This window comes from Scatophagus argus, chromosome 23 (genome assembly GCF_020382885.2).
Source record: "Scatophagus argus isolate fScaArg1 chromosome 23, fScaArg1.pri, whole genome shotgun sequence".
Classification (NCBI taxonomy): domain Eukaryota; kingdom Metazoa; phylum Chordata; class Actinopteri; family Scatophagidae; genus Scatophagus; species Scatophagus argus.
In genome coordinates, this window is record NC_058515.1 from 11457900 (window position 1) to 11475579 (window position 17680).

The 17680-nt window shown below is 41.1% G+C and overlaps 1 protein-coding gene and 1 long non-coding RNA gene across 10 annotated transcripts in view; one reads left to right on the plus strand and one right to left on the minus strand.

The window, feature by feature from the left end:
* Positions 1–17680, plus strand: part of poln (polymerase (DNA directed) nu) — a 71037-nt gene that overhangs the window by 6711 nt on the left and 46646 nt on the right. For all 9 annotated transcript variants that reach the window (XM_046380573.1, XM_046380575.1, XM_046380574.1 and 6 more), the window contains 7 exons: positions 43–138; positions 564–620; positions 833–889; positions 2021–2086; positions 9285–9342; positions 12232–12312; positions 17278–17389. In XM_046380573.1, the coding sequence (XP_046236529.1) occupies positions 43–138; positions 564–620; positions 833–889; positions 2021–2086; positions 9285–9342; positions 12232–12312; positions 17278–17389 (527 nt within the window). The remainder of the gene's footprint in view (positions 1–42; positions 139–563; positions 621–832; positions 890–2020; positions 2087–9284; positions 9343–12231; positions 12313–17277; positions 17390–17680) is intronic.
* Positions 11401–17553, minus strand: LOC124054498. Its single transcript, XR_006842391.1, has 3 exons — positions 17313–17553; positions 12153–12306; positions 11401–11530 (listed from the first exon to the last, which is right to left on the minus strand). It is a non-coding gene; the product is annotated as an uncharacterized LOC124054498 (long non-coding RNA).

Sequence of the window (17680 nt, forward strand, 5' to 3'; positions counted from 1 at the left end):
GTTATGGATTTGAGGTTACAGTGGATTTTCAATGTTTTGAAGGTTCTGTTTGAGAAGCTGTGCCTCCACAAGCAATGCGAGAACAAGAAACTCCCCAAGACCATCAACAAACAGCAGCAGTCAACATCAGAAGCTGCAGTACGGCACGCACAGGCCCACAGACACACAGATATGTCAGGCTTATCCTGTAATCTCCCCTAATCTAAAGAAAAAGCTCAGTCTTGTTTGATGTTTCAGTATGTGCACTGACACATATCTCCACATATGAATTCATTAACACACATGCACACTCAGTTCATAACCTGGCACATCATTGGTTCTTAATAGTTCATAAACCATCATCAGGTACAGTGAATACATACAATGCAATAGTTAGATGGCATGTAGCTGACTTATTCCACAGATACAGTTTCAAATGGTCATGACAAAAGGAACGAATTGGCTGAAAAGGAAAAAATGCTGTTACAATATTGTGTTGGATGTTTATTCAAAATTGCCATTGTGCTCTTTAATACACATTTTTGTCTTATCCTTTCTCTCTTCTGGCTTGTTTGTTTTGGCAGTTGTTGCAGCTTCAGGACTTACACCCTCTGCCAAAGATCATTTTAGAGCACAGACAGGTCAGTCATGCTCACAACTGCTCTTTATGCTTTTGTCATTGTTGTCAGAAAAGTCGAAAGCAGAAGGGCCTCATGTCATCAAAAGTTAGATGTCTGTGATTAATAGTCTTTTTAGGAGGATGTTTAGCTGCGCCTTTTGTTTGCAATGGCACTGCATCTCAAAGTGTTATCCTTGGTTTACCAGTACCATTTGTCTGCATTGTAACCTCCAGGTTCACAAGATTAAGTCGACTTTTGTTGATGGGATTCTGTCATGCATCATGAGTAAGGTGAGCACACAGCTGGATTAAAGCAGAAAAAAGTCAGCAAAATACCACAAATGTAAACTCATTCACACAGTCACCAGAAGAGACATGTCTTACAAACAACATCTTTCACAATTGTGTTAACACCGTTTTTACTTACTCCGAGAAAAGGTTTTTTTCTCCAACTAAACCAAAGAGTGAAACCGAGAGTTGAGAGAGTTGATTAGGCATAAAATAAAAGATGCAGTCCTACTGTCCCTCCACATGGGCTTTGTTCGCCTCTGTATGGGAGCAGCAGCTTGTGTTTGTCAATCTGTGCTTACTCAACTCTGGAATTGAGTCTGGCTGGCTGTCTCTGGAGCTGCTTGGCTTCTGATGCTGGTGATTCACTTGGTGGTCGTCTGGACAAAGCTGGCAACAATCCCTGCTAGAGAAGGGTGCTGCAGACAATAACGAATCTCTGTGTCTTTCTTTCTGTTTTCTAGCAACATGCAAAAAAACTGAATTGCCATTGTTATTACTATATAAAATGACTTGTCATATGTGATTAATGCTACTTGGCATTAGGCAAGACAACACACCAGACTGTGTAGTTATTAAAAGTACAATTTGGCATTTGCAATTCAACTTAAAAAATTTTTTTGCTTAAAGTCAGTTCATTTTCTGTTCCTAGCAAAATGACAGCCACTGTTGACTCTAGTTTACTCATTTTTCAGATTAATCAATTATCTGCAACCAGATGTCAGGGTTACACCTCCTGACAGCAACTCTGAACACAGTAGTGTTGTTGCATGTTCCGCTGAGTGCCCCAACTCAGCTGGCACTACAGCATACAAGCAGCTTGTTCACACTGTCGTATGGCACTGTTGATATGTGTCAGCCCAAAAGCAGATTCAGAGTGGTGATGGCAATGAGGATTGCAGCTGTTGTTTTTGAGCTGAATTGGATAAGAAGCCATTATATGGAAAGATTACTGATCACACACACAGACTCACTGAAACATGTATATCAGGACATGAATGTGCATAACTGCTTGGCAAAATTGTTCATTTGTTTAAATGATTCCCTCTGATTTAATAAATTAAATATTATTGAATATTAATTTTTATTTAATTAATATCTGACACTCTTTCGTCCTTCTTAACAAAACATCAGAACTACATTTCCTCCACTTGGTGCCAGACAAGTGTGGTGACAGGGAGAATCTCAGCAAAGCACCCAGTAAGTGTGACCTGCCTGCCATCCATACATTCCTCCACCTGTATTCATTTCTCCATCTTTGTTTCTCTGATCTTGAAGCTACTTATTCTGGTTGTCAAGTGGCTGCTGTCGGCTCAAGCTGCAATTCAGTTACTGGAGCTGTCCAAGGTACTGAACTACAGACTTCAGCCTGTGCATGCCAACGATACTCTGTAGGCCACATTAAGGTTACAGTAATGATTTTTTGTGCCACTGCAGTGTGTTCTCATACACTTTTATTTTTGTATGTTTGTATTAATCTGCTGAAGTAAAACATAGGGATAGCCAGTCCCCTCTGTTAGGTTAACTCTCTTTTTCATCTGTATGATACTAGTGTTTTGACTGTGTTTAGTTTTTGTGTCAATATTCGGTATTTTTATATATTTAAAAAAAAACAGACCACTACAAACAAAATCTTTGTCTCTTTTCAACTTGTCAGGTTGGCTATCACCCTCTCACCCTCACTCCCTGTCCCCCTCTCCTCCTCCCCTCAGTGTGGAACAGACGGTCGATAGCTCATTTCGACATTACCCAGCTGTCAGGGTCCAGTGGTTCTGTCACTGAGTACTGCTCACACACATGTGGAGATATTGAACTTTTCTAATCTTACTTAGCGGTTTGCAATCGTTGTGAACTACACACCAAACTGATCATTATGCTACTCAGTGATGTATGAGACTGTTGGGCTGCTGCGGTATAACACACCTCTGTTCCCTCTGCTCCCACGCAGGCCTGGGATTTGGTTGAGTTTCACATTAGGTGTATGGCTGCTTGTATGTAGCTGCACTGGTGTCTGTTTGCCAGTTTGCTCTTTAATGCATGTTGTGCTGTAAGAGAAAATGAGAAACCCTGACCTTAAAAATGTTTGTTACTATTGAGTTGCTGAACCTTTGAGTGACCTAAATAGTTAAATTTACTAAATGATTATGTTTAATATCTGTTCCTCAGTATTTTTTTAGAGCCAACTTTCCAGACAAATAATATAAAACATAACTGGCAGATGAAAAAATGAAAATAATTGGTGGTATCAACCCTTAGAAAATACATTATTAGTGTAAGATGATGTAGTTTGAATCCAGTGCAAATAGAATGTGTAAAATGATAGCATTGTCACTTCCCCAATCCTAACCATCAGAAAGGAATCCAACCAGCTTGACAACAGGTCTACATGGAGAAGGACTGGAAAAAGCCTAAAAAATATTGAAGAAGGTGATCCGCACAGGAAGTGAGACACATTAGATGCGTTAGCGTTCAGGGTAATTTGCGAGAGAATATAGAGAGACTGTTTTTTGGTTGATTGGAATGAGAAGATCATTTCACCATTATAGAGCCAGGAGGGAGACAAGTCAGCTCCCTCCAGTGCCTTTTCCTTATTGTTATCCTAGTATGTAAATGAATTTCACTCCTAATTATTCTCATCGTAATGTGGAGTGGAATGTGCCGGTAGTTAATTGAAGACTCACTCAGTGATCACTAACATGACACATCCCGCTGCTTTGAAGGGGAAAAAGCTGCAGTTTATAGTTTTGGGGGGGCAATAAAAGAAACAGTTGTGCCTCTCTTCACCCTGCACACTCACATACAGTTCATGTATGCGCACATATTCAAATGAGTGTTGCACAGGGGTTTAAGCTTTCATCTGTTGTGGGTTCAGCTGAAGTGAAGCCAGACTGCAGTTACAAAGGGATGCCTGAATTAAAGCAGGACAGCAATATACTGGAGTTAAAAGAGCTGTGAGAAGTGAATCTCGCTGCAGAGGGAAAGTAGGGCTTTTCTGCTCTGCCTCATCTGTTTTTATCCGCTGAAACCAAAAATACGTGCAGTCTGCCATCCCTAGCTTCCCCTTCTCTGTCAACAGTGTTTCTGGGTCTGTTTTCTCCTTCTCATCTCATCTCTCATTCTCTTGGACTCTTCCTTCACTTTTAACTTGATATTTTTCCTTTTCCTACCCCCTCTTCCTTCCTATGTAAGGCCTTCTCATCTTGTGTACTTGATGCTCTATTTCTTGCTGTTCTTTTTCTCTTTCCCTCACATTAACCCCCTTGTTACTATAGCAGTGTAACCAAAGAGGACAAATGAGACTGAACCCCCCTCCCCACCTTCTTCCTTACTGTTTGTGGCTGAAGCAACATTCAGATTGCCACATCCTTGAAGCAGTACTGCTTCCTATATTGGTCTCTATGTCTTCCCCTTGTGCGATGAGTCCTTTATGGTGCTCTGATATTTATGAACCCAGACTTGTGTGTACTTCCTCTCACTAAAAATATCTGTAATTCAGCTGAGAGTTTTTGCCTGAATATTTAACCCTTTTATCATGACTGACTTAGAGCTTTTACTCCAGCAGATCAAATGTTTAATGAGGTGACGGAAAAAATGATATGGCAGTATATAAGAACACTACTTTATTTCATTATTGATGTTAAGTTTTGTCTTGTGATTGTGATTGATTGGTGCATTCTGGTGCATATACATGGGCATATATACACACTATACAATTGCATACACTATTCATTTTATTTGCTGAGACGCAGGCAGAGAAAGAGAAGAAGAGGTTTGAATTTGGGTTGCTGAAAGGAATGTTTCTTTTTATATTATGCCTTACACCTGCAAACTGTGGAGACCTTCATCCCGATATTATCTGAATGCCATTCCAATACATTTTGACAGTAACCTGGGTTTATAATGATGTTGGCATGAGGGTAAAATCACAGATGCTTACTTGCTACATTGAGCTGCAATGGCCAGTGCTGTCAGAATCCCCCCCATTTACCCCAGTTTATCCAACCATGCAGCCAGAGCCACTGTTGGATAAAATGACTTTGTTCAGCACTGCTACCACGTGCAGGCCTAGAGTCTTTTAGAGACAGCATCTGATGGCAGTGAGCTGCTTTCACCCTTGGTCTTCATGTGCTCTCTTCAGTTGTTTTACTCCTATGCATGCAGAGGCTGGCTGCATGCATGCAGACATGCATTTGAGTCATTAAATCTGTGCGGTGTGATTGAATTACCCCACACTAACACCATGATTCAGTCATTCCCATCTGTTTAACAAGGCAGCACTCATCTGAGACTCTTGCTCCATCTCTCTGTGGGCAGATTTACCTTCATGAAAGTGCAGGGTAAATTTGCAGTGGGCCTTTCATTAAACTTGCGCTGTGTGTAATTAGTACCAGATGCACTCATGTGGCAGTGTGGAAAGTAGAATTGATTACTTCATTGTTAATGAAATGAATAAATATTGTAAAAGTAGACAGAAGGTCTGTGTGGTTAATTCACATAAACCAAAAAAATACATTAATTTAAATAGGAATTTAAAATTGATATCAAATGGCAGGCTTATGCAACATCAGCATGAAGATAGCCACAGACACATAAAATTAACTCCCTTGTATATGACACAGATCAGCCTTGACAGGGGAATCATTCAGTTGTAGAGCAGTTGTACAGGTTCAGTGTCTTGTTCAAGGGCTCATAATGCAGAGCAGGCTTTGGCCCCCACATTTGAGAGATGGTCTAAACATTCACCATACAACCCTGCTGCCAAATGGTAAACAGAAGCAAAGAGCAATGAGATAGCTGTTATTACACCAGACAAGAAGCATAGTGACTGAATAATTGGATGTAGTTATTTAAAATGTTCCCTCTAGTGTGAAACCATGGATCTAAATCTGAAAATTCTCCTGAGCTAACTTTCTGGTCCATCAACTCAGGCCATTTGGAGGGGAATAAAATCAACAGAATTTCTAAGCATTGTCAGTATCTATCATCATGACAGGTACATTGTACAAAGGAATGTATGAATATGCAGTATTTAAATACTGCTGGAAAAGCTGCTCGCTGTGACTTGTGAGTGTAAATGAGTCATAATCCTGCCCTTTTATGATAAATACTTTAAGATATTGTTTAGTTGTCTGCACCTGACTTGCAAATGAAGTAGCTTTAACCAAGCCATCATTAATATTTTAATCAATGCCAATCTAAAAAGACAAATCCATGGGTCAGACATGCTAACAGGTCCTTTTCAACAAGTATCATTGTGAGGCTCTTGTGGAGTCCATGCAGTCCATCAGGAGCCAGTTGTAGGTTTATATAAGGCCATTGTGAGCCCATATTAGGACATGAGGGGGGGTATTAAAGAAAACAAACACCAGGTTATTATGGAGAATAAGGAACGATGCTGTGCACGATGCCAGTGGTGGAACCAGGGAAAACTCAGCACATCTGCATGATTAAGTGGACCATTCAGAGTCAATGAGCCTGGGAGAGGAAAACATAAGCATGTGTGTTGGCAGTCAGTGGCTCAGGCATTGTTTTTTTTTTTTTTCCCAAATAGCATGTCCACGTGTGTTTGTGTCTGACAACCATGGAATATTTATGCATGTTTTTGTAAGAGAGGACTGATACACAAGTATTTTGTCAGCTGTGTATTTTATACATGTCGATGTAATTAGGAGAAGGACTACATCAGCTGCCATTTAATGGATCCTGTCCTGTGGCGGTGCTCATTTATATATGTTAATTTATGTGTGTTTCCATGCATTTAATATTGCATACACACTGTGCTGGTTTGCTTGTGCTTCTGTATCTCTCTATAATTGTAGTAACCACTTTGAGCTTTAGACATTCGGAGGTAAATAATATGAGGCAAATGAAGGAAATGAAGCTGGTATTAGTGTTCGCTCCATACAGTCACTTAGCAATAAGCAGCTGAAAGAGAAAAGTCTGTGCTGGACGCAAACACGTTGGAACCTGTGATAAGCAATTTATAAGCACGACCTAACTTCAGTCGTAGTGGGGGTGTATTTTTGCTGGAAACAAATAGTGTAGTGGCATATAAAAATCATCTGAGCGCCGTACGGCAAGTATATGATGATGTTGATATTTTCAGAATTTAATGTTAGTACCAGACACAACATTTTAAACAGTGCCAGAAGATTTTGTATTTATTTATAGCTCAAGGTATATTGAGTGTTTCAAAAACTGGTGAATCAATTTGCTGGCCATCGGGCGTGGTTTATGACGGACCCTGATGTTTATTGACCAGTGCTGGGGAGAATGATTGTCTCTATATATAGTAGGCTCCTGTGTGTGGGTGCCTTTTAGATTGTACACTCGGGAGGGAGGAGAACAAGCTCACCCAGAATGTTTCATATTTTGCAATTTCTCATTCATCCTCTTTGTGTCTCTCAGGCTGCAGTGACGTATGTACAATAGTCACCATCTGTCCTTTAATTCTTTGATTCACTTTCTGCTCACCCCCCCCCTTTCATCTCTTTGTCTCCCTCTCTTTTCTCTGCCTTTCCATCTCTTTGATTGTCTTTGTGCCTTTCTCTTTTCCCTTCTTCCCATCTCTCCTTTCACATCTGACTTTCTCTTTAAAGGCATTTGGAGGTTTTGATTGTATATCAAAACACACCTTTGCATAACAATAACCAACAAAAGCTACTAACAGTAATTAGATGGTTTGCTCCAAAATTTGTTGTCTGTTATTTCTGCTCCCTCTAATGCTTTGTGTGTTGATATATCTTCTCAGCAAATCATTATTAAGACAAAAAGACTTAGTAATGATCAGTGGAACTTGGACCAGAACATCAGAGCGGGTTCTTACACTTGGATTAGTCTGCCAGTTTTTAGTTTGTGTTTTCTGTAATGCACAGTGTCTATTTATGTGTGTACCTTGAAAAAGTATAGAGTATGCTGACAGTCTGTCAGACCAGGCATGTGTTCTGTATCCTGTATATGATGTCTGTGTGTGTGTTTGTACTGACTTATTCTGTCGTCATTGCAACACTGTGCATGATGGGAAAGCATTCGCTTCCAACACACTGAATCACCTGTCACATCATGACATGACACACACCCACACACATTTTTTTAAGCACAGGCGCATTTTTTCGTTGACTCTGCCCCAAATGCACACAACAGGTCACGTCCACATACAGTAACTGAATGTGTGTGTGAGTGTGAGATGAGGTGTCTGGTCCCTGATGTATTCTTTCCACTGTCCACACCCTGCCACTGCAGTCCTGCCTTTTCATCATTCTCTCTCTCTCACTTTCCCCCCCCTCTCTGTCCCCCCTTCTCTCTCCCTCTAGTGAATAATGAATGAGTGGTGAAGCAGAGAGTTGTTTTCTCTCTCTGGATCACACACAACTGTGCACACTCACTGTCGGGTCAAACTAACCACATGCACGTTTGGAATCTGACCATGATGGGAATCACTGCTGTGTGTGTGTGTGTGTTTGTTTGCCCCTTCGTTTGCCTGCTCCCTTCTCCATTCTTTGTTTACTGTAGATGCTAAATAATGTGTCCTGCATCATCCTTATACACACACACACACGCACCTTGTTTGGGTGTGCATGTGTGTTTGAAAATTTTCAACACAGTGGGATTAACAGGGATTAAAATTGAACTGCTAAGTCTGAAACAGTCTTTTTTTCTTTCCTCCATCAAACGGTGTGTGACTTATCATTTTTTTTGCTTTTCCTGCTTTAGGCTGAAAGAAACAGCATACATGTAATTTTGTACATGTGTGTGTCTGTATCATCAGCGTCTCAGATTACTCAGTGGGTCAATGTGGGGTGGGCCAGGAGACCAGTGAGCATAAGGCTGTTCCTATTTTAGGATGTGTGTCTGAGAAAGATCTGTAGTGTTGCCTTGAGTGTCAGGACAGCTCTCTGTTTTTCTTAATCCAGGCCAAGTAGCCATTTCCATATAAACATTGCACATGGTTCTGCTGGCCATAAATTAGCTTGTTTGTTTTTTCTAGAGTTGTTTTGAGTTGCAATGAAGGCGAGGGCAGCAGATAGGATGCCATTACTTCACTACATATTTACAGAGCAAGTTGTTGTTGTTTGCTGCTCTATTAATGCTCAAATATCCTATATTTCACCATTAAGAGGCAAGCATACACACACGTGAGTGTTACTTCCATGTCTTTAATTCCATGTCATCCCTCCATTACAGCCTCACTGGAGCATGCCGGGAGTGGCTGCACATGCAGCGTACAAACAGCTGATATTTCTCACTTATATAGAGCTGTATTAGTTTATTCAGGTTTCCACATTATCTGTACAAAGTAGTAAGAGACACCATTACAGTAGGCTCATAACTACACACTGTGCAGAAGAGCAACAGTTAACTCCAGCTGGCTTACAAAATGTGTCTTCTCCTGATCTAGAACTTCCAAGCTCTGCCGAGACAGCCGCTTCAAATCACCAAGACGCAGTACATCCAAGGTACAGTGCACACACACACACACACACACTGAGAAACACCTCACCCACGCATTCGAGAGAATGTTACAGTGATAAATGTTGATGGGTGTGTGTGGGTGTGTGTGTGTGTGTGTGTCTCTCAGGTCATACAAAAACTGTAAAAGGGGTTTATGAGGATGATAACAATCTGCAGCAGCAAAGGGCTGGTCAATAAAAAGTCTCTCCTTCATCTTTGTTTTAATTTGCTTTTTTGTGTTGCATCCATTTGATTTTAAGATTTTAACATTTTAAATTGCACTACTAGCTGGCTACTAGCTATTTTAATTGACATAATGAAAAGATTGAAAAATGAAATAGATTTTAGATGTGAAATGAAAGTGAAAGCTGTATTAAAAGAGTTAAGAGACATATTGTGTTTTAAAATAGAACAGGGACTTGTTTTCTCTGTCTGGCAAAACAAAATAAACAAAAGCAAATGGGAAGCCCCGTGATTCATTGCGAGAAGGGCTCTTGTGTAGTGTGATGCTGTTACAGAACTAGTTGAAACGTCTGAAAAAGTGACCATCTGTGCTTAATTGCTCATGTATACAACATCATAATCAACATCAAATACGAAGCCCATCCTTCACCCGCAATTTACTGTCTCTGTTTACTTTCACATGATAAATGTTCTCCCCAAGGCAGCTTCAGGAGAACATTATCCATATGGACACAAGTATCATCTTGTCAATCTTAGATATGATTATTTTCCCATCAGACCCTCTTTGTTCTCGCCACTCGTCTTCTTTTCATCCCCTCTCCTTTGGAAAAAGTTTTAATTACCTCATCTTGCCCTAGTTGCACACAGTCATCATTTGATAAAAACTGCCACACAAACACTTTGGAGGAAAGCAGCCTGACTCTTCATTGTAGGGGACAGTTGCTTTAGAGCCCCACAGTAATTATACTATAACACAATTGTAATTTGTGACAGGATATGGCTGCTAAAATAACATGCTCTGTCTTGACCACACTTTTTTATAGTTAGTGAACTGTTCAGTCAGGTCATATCTGAGAGGGGTGTCAACGCTGCCCTACATTTCATAAAACTGAGATTTTTTGTAATGCAGTTACATAAAATTAATATCTAAAAGATGTTGTTTCTTAAAGCATATATTGATTTACTTTCAGATATTGCCTATTTAACCTAGATTCTTTGTAGGTTAAAGGATGATTAATTGCCTAATTTTGATTATATTTCTCATTATCCATCCATGATGTCATGGGATTGTGGCTGTCCTTGCATGTTCACCACTTGACAAATGACCAGCTTCTTGATTAAGAAAGCTTGGTCATGGTTTTGTGAGGTCATGGACTATCTGGAGGGCATCAGCTTAATACTTGTCTGCTCCAGGGCATACAGAGATGCTACCGGATTAACTGGCCGACAGTGTGACAAAAACAAAAATTTCTCCTTTTGCAGATGAATAAAACATCAAAACAAATCTGTCCATTTGTTGACATGGTTAGGCCACATTGACTCTGCTGTCAGTCACAGTCAGTGGTGCCACACTCAGGTTTATCGATCTATTTCCGTTCCTCGCTCTCTTAGTGATTCTGTCTTTCATTCTCTCTTCTTTCTGCTCTGTTCAGCTCCAGAGATGCCAACATCAGCACCTCTGCTCCTCACTCGCTCAGATTCCCAAAGCTCCCTGTCATCAAGTCCTCTTCTGTGACTCTCCCCTGCCACATCCCTCACATCATCCCTTCTTTTCCTCCATCAGCATCCCTCCTTCTCTCTTTGTCATCCCTGTCTAAGTTATCGCTTTGTGTCTTGAGGTGAGAGGTGAGGCAGTCATCACAACGGATTACAGTGGCCCATTTTGCGTGTGAGTTCAGGTGTGTGTGTGAGGCCACATTTTCAGTGTCAGCATGTGTGTTGTTTGTGTGCATGCATGTGCATGCATGTGCTGCTGTTGTGGTGTTTTCATCATGCTGACGTGGCATGTGATGGTTACCCGTCATTTCTCCTGCACTATGGTCAGCACTTCAGTCCAGCTCCTCGCAGGGGAGAGTGCAGTGATCCTGAATGGATTCTGATTTTCCTCTAAATGGAGCGCTGGGGCTTCATAACTTAACTGCTCATTAAGTCAGATGTCAGTGTAGTTCTCTGTATTGCTCCCAGTCGCTCACTTCCTGTGTTTCATCACGTCTCTCTGTGTGGCTCTTTCTGCCAAGCACACAAATGCACATACAGGATATTAGAAACTGTTATGCTCTGTGTCTGCTCCATAGATTTGGTTCAAAATGTGCTGTGAAAAAGGGGCATGTGTTACTTGATAAGGTACTCTGTTTTGCTATGGAAAGTCAGTTCAAATTGAATTCTGTCTTGCGGGCCCCGAAACAGCATTACTAATAACAGAACTGAGAAACGATGGAGCCTGACACACAAAAGGGATTTATGACAAGTGTGTCACTGTTTCATCGGCCTCCTGCCTCGAGAAGTTTCAACCGCCATGTGTGTGCCTGAGTGATTAAAGTCGAATGAAGCAGGTCATGTCAAGAAAGTGAGAAAGCTAAGCTAGTTTTCTTTATAAAAATTCTCAGTGTTGTAACAGTAATTAACATTGATTTGGATCTCAGACTATGCAGTGCTGGGTGCCTGAATTGGAGGGAATTGGGCCAGGAAAATCCTTGAAAATCCTTGAGGCCAAAAAGTTAGATCATTTTTGGCCTCATTCATTTCCTACGGAAAGCACTTTTGTTTCTGTAAAGCATGTTTTCTTTTACCAGGCAAAATGTTCAGAGTCCCACACACAGGTTACTACAGGCTCTTATAACATAGCTTGTACATTTAAAGTAGCTTCCACTTGGAAGTGAAGGGATGATTTGCAGAGGTGTTCCTAAGGGCTCTGTGTTTGGTCCCCACAGGAAAGGTGGAGGAGGAGGTGGTGAGCATTCATCCTCGGGCAATGTTCATTCCTCAGGAAGGATGGACTTTTCTTGCTGCAGGTAGGATAAAAAGCAAGGTCAAAACATCATCCCTTTTATACAATATTGTTTTGTTTTACTCTCTATTCAGCAGGAATTTGCTGCTCTGCCATGTCTTTACACTCACCAGACTGAGAGAAATCTTTCTGAACTGTAGTCACAGCAACATTATTTCTGCTTTCATGGTTTATTCTTGTGGAAAATGTGTGTGAGCATCTGTTTTAACAGCAAGACACATTAAAATTGGATAAGTGAGCCTGACACAAGACTTATTTAGTTTTTGTCCTGTTGTATTTCGCAATGTGCGTACTAGAACAAAAACTTTCCCTTGGGTCGGTTTGACCTTCCAAGTTTCTAACTGTTAGCTTAAATATAAAACCACTCTTACGCTGACTCGACCCCAGCTGGCATCATAAGGTCAATTCAGGGTGTTAACGCTGAGAGGAGAGCTGGAACACTGTCAGCCTGGGAGAGCTTTGTGGGGAACGCCGGGTGTCTGCTGGCCCTGACAGTGTGTCGCACACTTACATAACCAGACAGATAAACCAGGGTTTGCAGGAGGATAAGAGTGAGGATCTGACATATACACACAACATGGCAGGGATTCGCAAACACACGAACACGCACTCAGGCCAGGTTGCCATGGAAACAACCTCTCAGTCACCCCCTTTATGTCCTACAATGTCCTTCCCAAACTGGAACAACTGCTGTGTGTGTATGTGTATGTCTGGACTACTACCACACTCCAGTGTCCCTACTAAAAGTTCAACTCAGAGGCACGTCAAAAGGTATCATGTGTATAAATGATGTTCATACTTTCCAGTCTTTGAAAGCAGTGTGTGTTTGCGTGTGGGTGCAGACAGGTCGTGTTTTAAGTGTGTGCTGTGTTTTTTTTCATTGATCCCACTCTCAAAAAATTCCATGGTTATCAAGTCTGTTTTAGTAAAGATATAACCAACTGTTCTTTATAATATATTTTGAACATCCTCCCTATCCTCAAGCAACCTGTGTGTGTGCGTACCTGATGTGTGTGTGTTTGTGTGTTCCCCTGTTTGTTTGTGTTTTCAGTTGTCGGCTCAGTTATTTCGTTTTGGGATATGCTGGTGTGTGGGGGCTGGAGCTGAGAGAGAAAAAAGAGAAGCTAGCCAAAATGAGAACGAAGGCAGGCCTAATTCCCTCATCAGCCCAGTTAGTTTTGGTTCAGCTTTTCAAATTAGTTTGTTTTGTAACTCCTGTTTCCTAATAGAAGAGGATGCGTTTGGGACAACACATAATTTTGTGCAACATTCATAAAGAGCGACATACGTTTTACGTCAGTGGCGCGGTGATTAAAATCAAGGTTTTTACTGCAATTGATGTACATGTCTACTGTACAAATGTGCTGCTTGACAAATATCAGTTAGCATTTTAAAAAGACAGATGATTTGACCATCTAACAGGATTAGTTGGATTTAGTTAGCTAAAGGTGAAGGTAACCCGCAATGTTACCAGCAGCTGCATAACAAGCTCAGCCTTTTTTTATTGCAGCACACCCTCATGTTAGTCAGTTTAACGGTTTTGGTTTGCCCTGGTGTGAATGCTGGTTTATTCATTCTTCCTGGAAGCCTCTCTGGACCTGCCACAACCCACAGGGGACATTTTATATTCTCATTGTGCAGGTTTTAGTTGAGCTCCACTGCTTTTATCCATAATCTTCATACTCCATACTGTACTGCAAAGCATCACAGAGAGTTGTGCAGGGTACTGTGGGTGGTGACATTAAAAATGTATGAGGCATGGCTTAGTCCCCTCAGTATCTTTGTATGCTGTTCAAGAAAGTACAGGAGGTAGCACCACCTTATTTATTGTTTTTAATATCTGTAGTCTCAAGTAATACATGACCTTGTTCTGTATTTTTATGCTGTCTTGAAAACTGAAAGGAACATAAAATCCTGATTTTCTGTGCAAATGAGAACATTCTGTATTAGGCTTACAACTAATGAATGTTTTATTTAGTCAATTGACATTTAATAAACTGTTAATAATCTCACCTGATCTAACATCTAAATCTTTATATTCTCAGCAGTGTAGTTTCAGTTTAAGGTCATGAATTGCACTGAACTCATCCAGTTTTAAAGGTTAATTTCTGGCAAAAAAAATTGACTGTAGGTCAATGTTATTCCTGTATGGATCGATACAAGGACTCTAGATTGTGTGTGTGCCGTGTTTTCAGTCACAGTGTGGAGTCTCTGTTCGAAGCAGGCCTTGGAGAGCACACACACACTCTCACACTCCACACACTCTTTATAGCAATAATATTGTTTCCTTTCTATTCATGTCACCCCCCCCCCCCCCAAACACACACGCACACACACACAGTTCCTAGTCAGCAATATGTTCCTGAAGCTGCCGGCCTTGCTTCGAGGAAATGTGATCTGACTCATAAAAAATTGAAGGGAGGATATCTTTAGAAATTCCCTTCCTCACCTCATCACAACCAAAACCAGACGTCTTTTTCCCTGCATGGCTCACCTCAACATCACCCATCCCCTTTGCTTTTCTTTATCCATCCCAGTGCATTCTCACCTTTCCCTGTCACTTTTCTCTTTTTGCCTCTGCGATCTATGGCTGACCTGGGTTAAACAGTAGATGACATTTGTTTTAACCTGCATGTTGAACTGAACAGTCAAGAAATTTTCTTCTCCTTTTCAATGGGGCTGAGCAATATCTCCTGAAATCTGTGTGAAGTTAAATTGTCAGATGTATATCAGTTATTATAAATGAAACAATAACAGTGCATGACATTCCCCACCCACACAGTCCTATTCTCCCATCCTTCATCATTCATTCTCTTCTCACATTAGCAGAAACCTATTACAGCCGGTTGCTTCATCCAGAAAATCTCTTTCCCTGCATTTGGTTGGGCTTAATTTGATTTTGGAGGAGATGTGTCTGAGTGAAATGGCAGTAATGGAATGTACTGCAGTTGCTTTGCAGGTGTGGATAGTGTGTGCTTGCGCCTGTGTTTCATTGTGTGAACTTGTGTGTACATGCGACTACATCTTGAGAGATGTTTCAGTTCAGTTCTGCAAAGCCGAGAGGTGCAGACCAGTCAGTGCAGCGCATGCCCCCACTAATACACTGTCAGCTGCCACAGAGATGTGAGTGTTTTCCATGTGTCTGTGCTGTAAACAGCTCTATTCTAATATGTAATTAGGTTTCTGTTTGCCTATTTTTAATGATGTTTTTCTGTCTGTTAGTGTATGTTGTTTGTTGCCTCTGGTTATCCCTGCTTATGTGAATGCCTTGGGCAATTTTCAGAAATGATTTGGTCTCCAACGCCTTTCAAAGTCTTTTTAGACAAGGTGTTTGCATTGGTCTTGCCACTTAACTGCTCAGAAACTAGAAACTGTTCCTGTCCTGACCTCTACTGTCTTCATCCATTTTCAGTGAATGAGTGTGGAGAGTGGTGCTATAGCCAGTGCCCTCGTACTCTTGCATGTTGTGAGATACAGGAATTTAAAGTTGTTTCTGTGAAAATGATAGCTTTTAGTGAAGTATTGCCTCAGGATTAGCTGGTGGGTTCCACATTTACATTCACACAATGCTCAGGTCACTGTGAATAGTCACATCCGGGTTTAATAGCAGCATTTATGTGGTCCCAATTTTTGTGACTTTTCCTTAATAACCAAGCTTTACATGCATTTATCTGAGTCGTGGCAATTTTAACATCAGAATAAAACTGGAAGTACTGCCTCACAGTTGTATATGTCAGCTGACCAGTCAAGCTGCAGTTTGTATTCATGTCTGTCCAGACTCAAACGTAGTGAAGACTGACTCTGGAATTTACTAAAAGTTAAGGTGTATTTTTTGACATATGACATATATAATGACATGTATGATTCCAGTGAACACATGCTGTCTTCACTTACAGACCATTTTTACAAAATAAAGAGGACTGAGAACTTCATCGCATGGTGCAATGATGATTCCCTGAAGCTCAGCATCAGAAAAACAATTTTATTGTGGTGGACTTTTGCTGTACAGCTTTTTACAGAGCCATGCACTCATATGGCTGGCCGTGGGGCAGTAGCCATGACAGCAGATAATGCTTCAACTATGGATATTGTTGCGAGGAAGCTCAGAATTTTAAAATGCGGACACCTCTCACACATCCTCTACCGCAGTTTCACCACAACTTCAACGTGTCACGATGTTGTCATGCCTAAGAATGCTGCTGTATGTGAGCATCTTTGACCACTGTTGGGAAATTGTCAGCTTTTCAGTCAAGCTTAGGAACAATTGAGTTTGATAGCACAAAATTGTTCAGCCATCTATGTTGTTTGGTGACAGAATGAAAAAGGGATATTTTCCTTCTAGACCCATCATTTTGCACTGCCATCAACAGTAATACAAGAAGAAACATGTTGGAGGTAGAGAGCAATTTCTCCACGTCTTTTCTTCTTTTGCTCTTACTGTCGCTATTTGCTGTTGCTCTCTTCACCTCCGCGAATGACCGAATGCAGCCACACCAGAGTTATTCTGGGAAATGTTGGAAGTCACTAAATGAAGTGAAGATGGCAGATTGAGGAACAGCGAGTGCAACACAATTGTAGGTGTACAAATAACACCTTCCATGCACCAAATGTTCCAGCTGAGTTGTTGTTCTTGTATTTAAGGGTGCGATGCATTTCTTTACATTTTCTTTTCTTGATCATTTTCTTGATCCAGTGCATAATTAAAGTTAAGTGTTAAATCCATTGTGGATGCACCTTGTTACATACCACTGTTTCCCCCTTTGTGCTAAGCTGAGCTAATGGACTGCTAACTGTAGATTTATGCTTACCATACAGAAAGGAACAAGGTATCGATCCTCTCATCTAATTACCAGCATGAAAGCCAATGAGCCTCTTCACCAGTTGTCAGTGTTGTGATTAGATGATTATTTTGGATATGAAATTGGACCATACATCATTAAGAAGGTGTGTTTTTGTGTGTACGTGTCAGACTTCTGCCAGGTGGAGCTGCGTCTGCTGGCTCACCTCTCCTCTGACCCTGAGCTGCTCCGCATTTTCACCCACCCGCAGGCAGATGTCTTTACGATGTTGGCCTGTCAGTGGTAGGTCTCTCTCTCTCTCACACACACACACACACACACTCTCACACACTCACACTCATTCTCCCCTGATTTTCTTGCCAAGATGAGTGATGATGCTCCACAGGGTTTCTCCTTTCCTCTCTCTTTCTCTCTCCCGTGCTGCCAGCTCCATTGCTTCAAATGCTAATAACCTTGTTGCCATGACTACCATGCCAACTGCTTCATTCGCTCTCCCTTTTTCATGGGCAGGACACCCCTGGGCTGGTCGCCCTGGTGATTACATTGTCACTCTTTTGAAGTATTTTCTTGAGT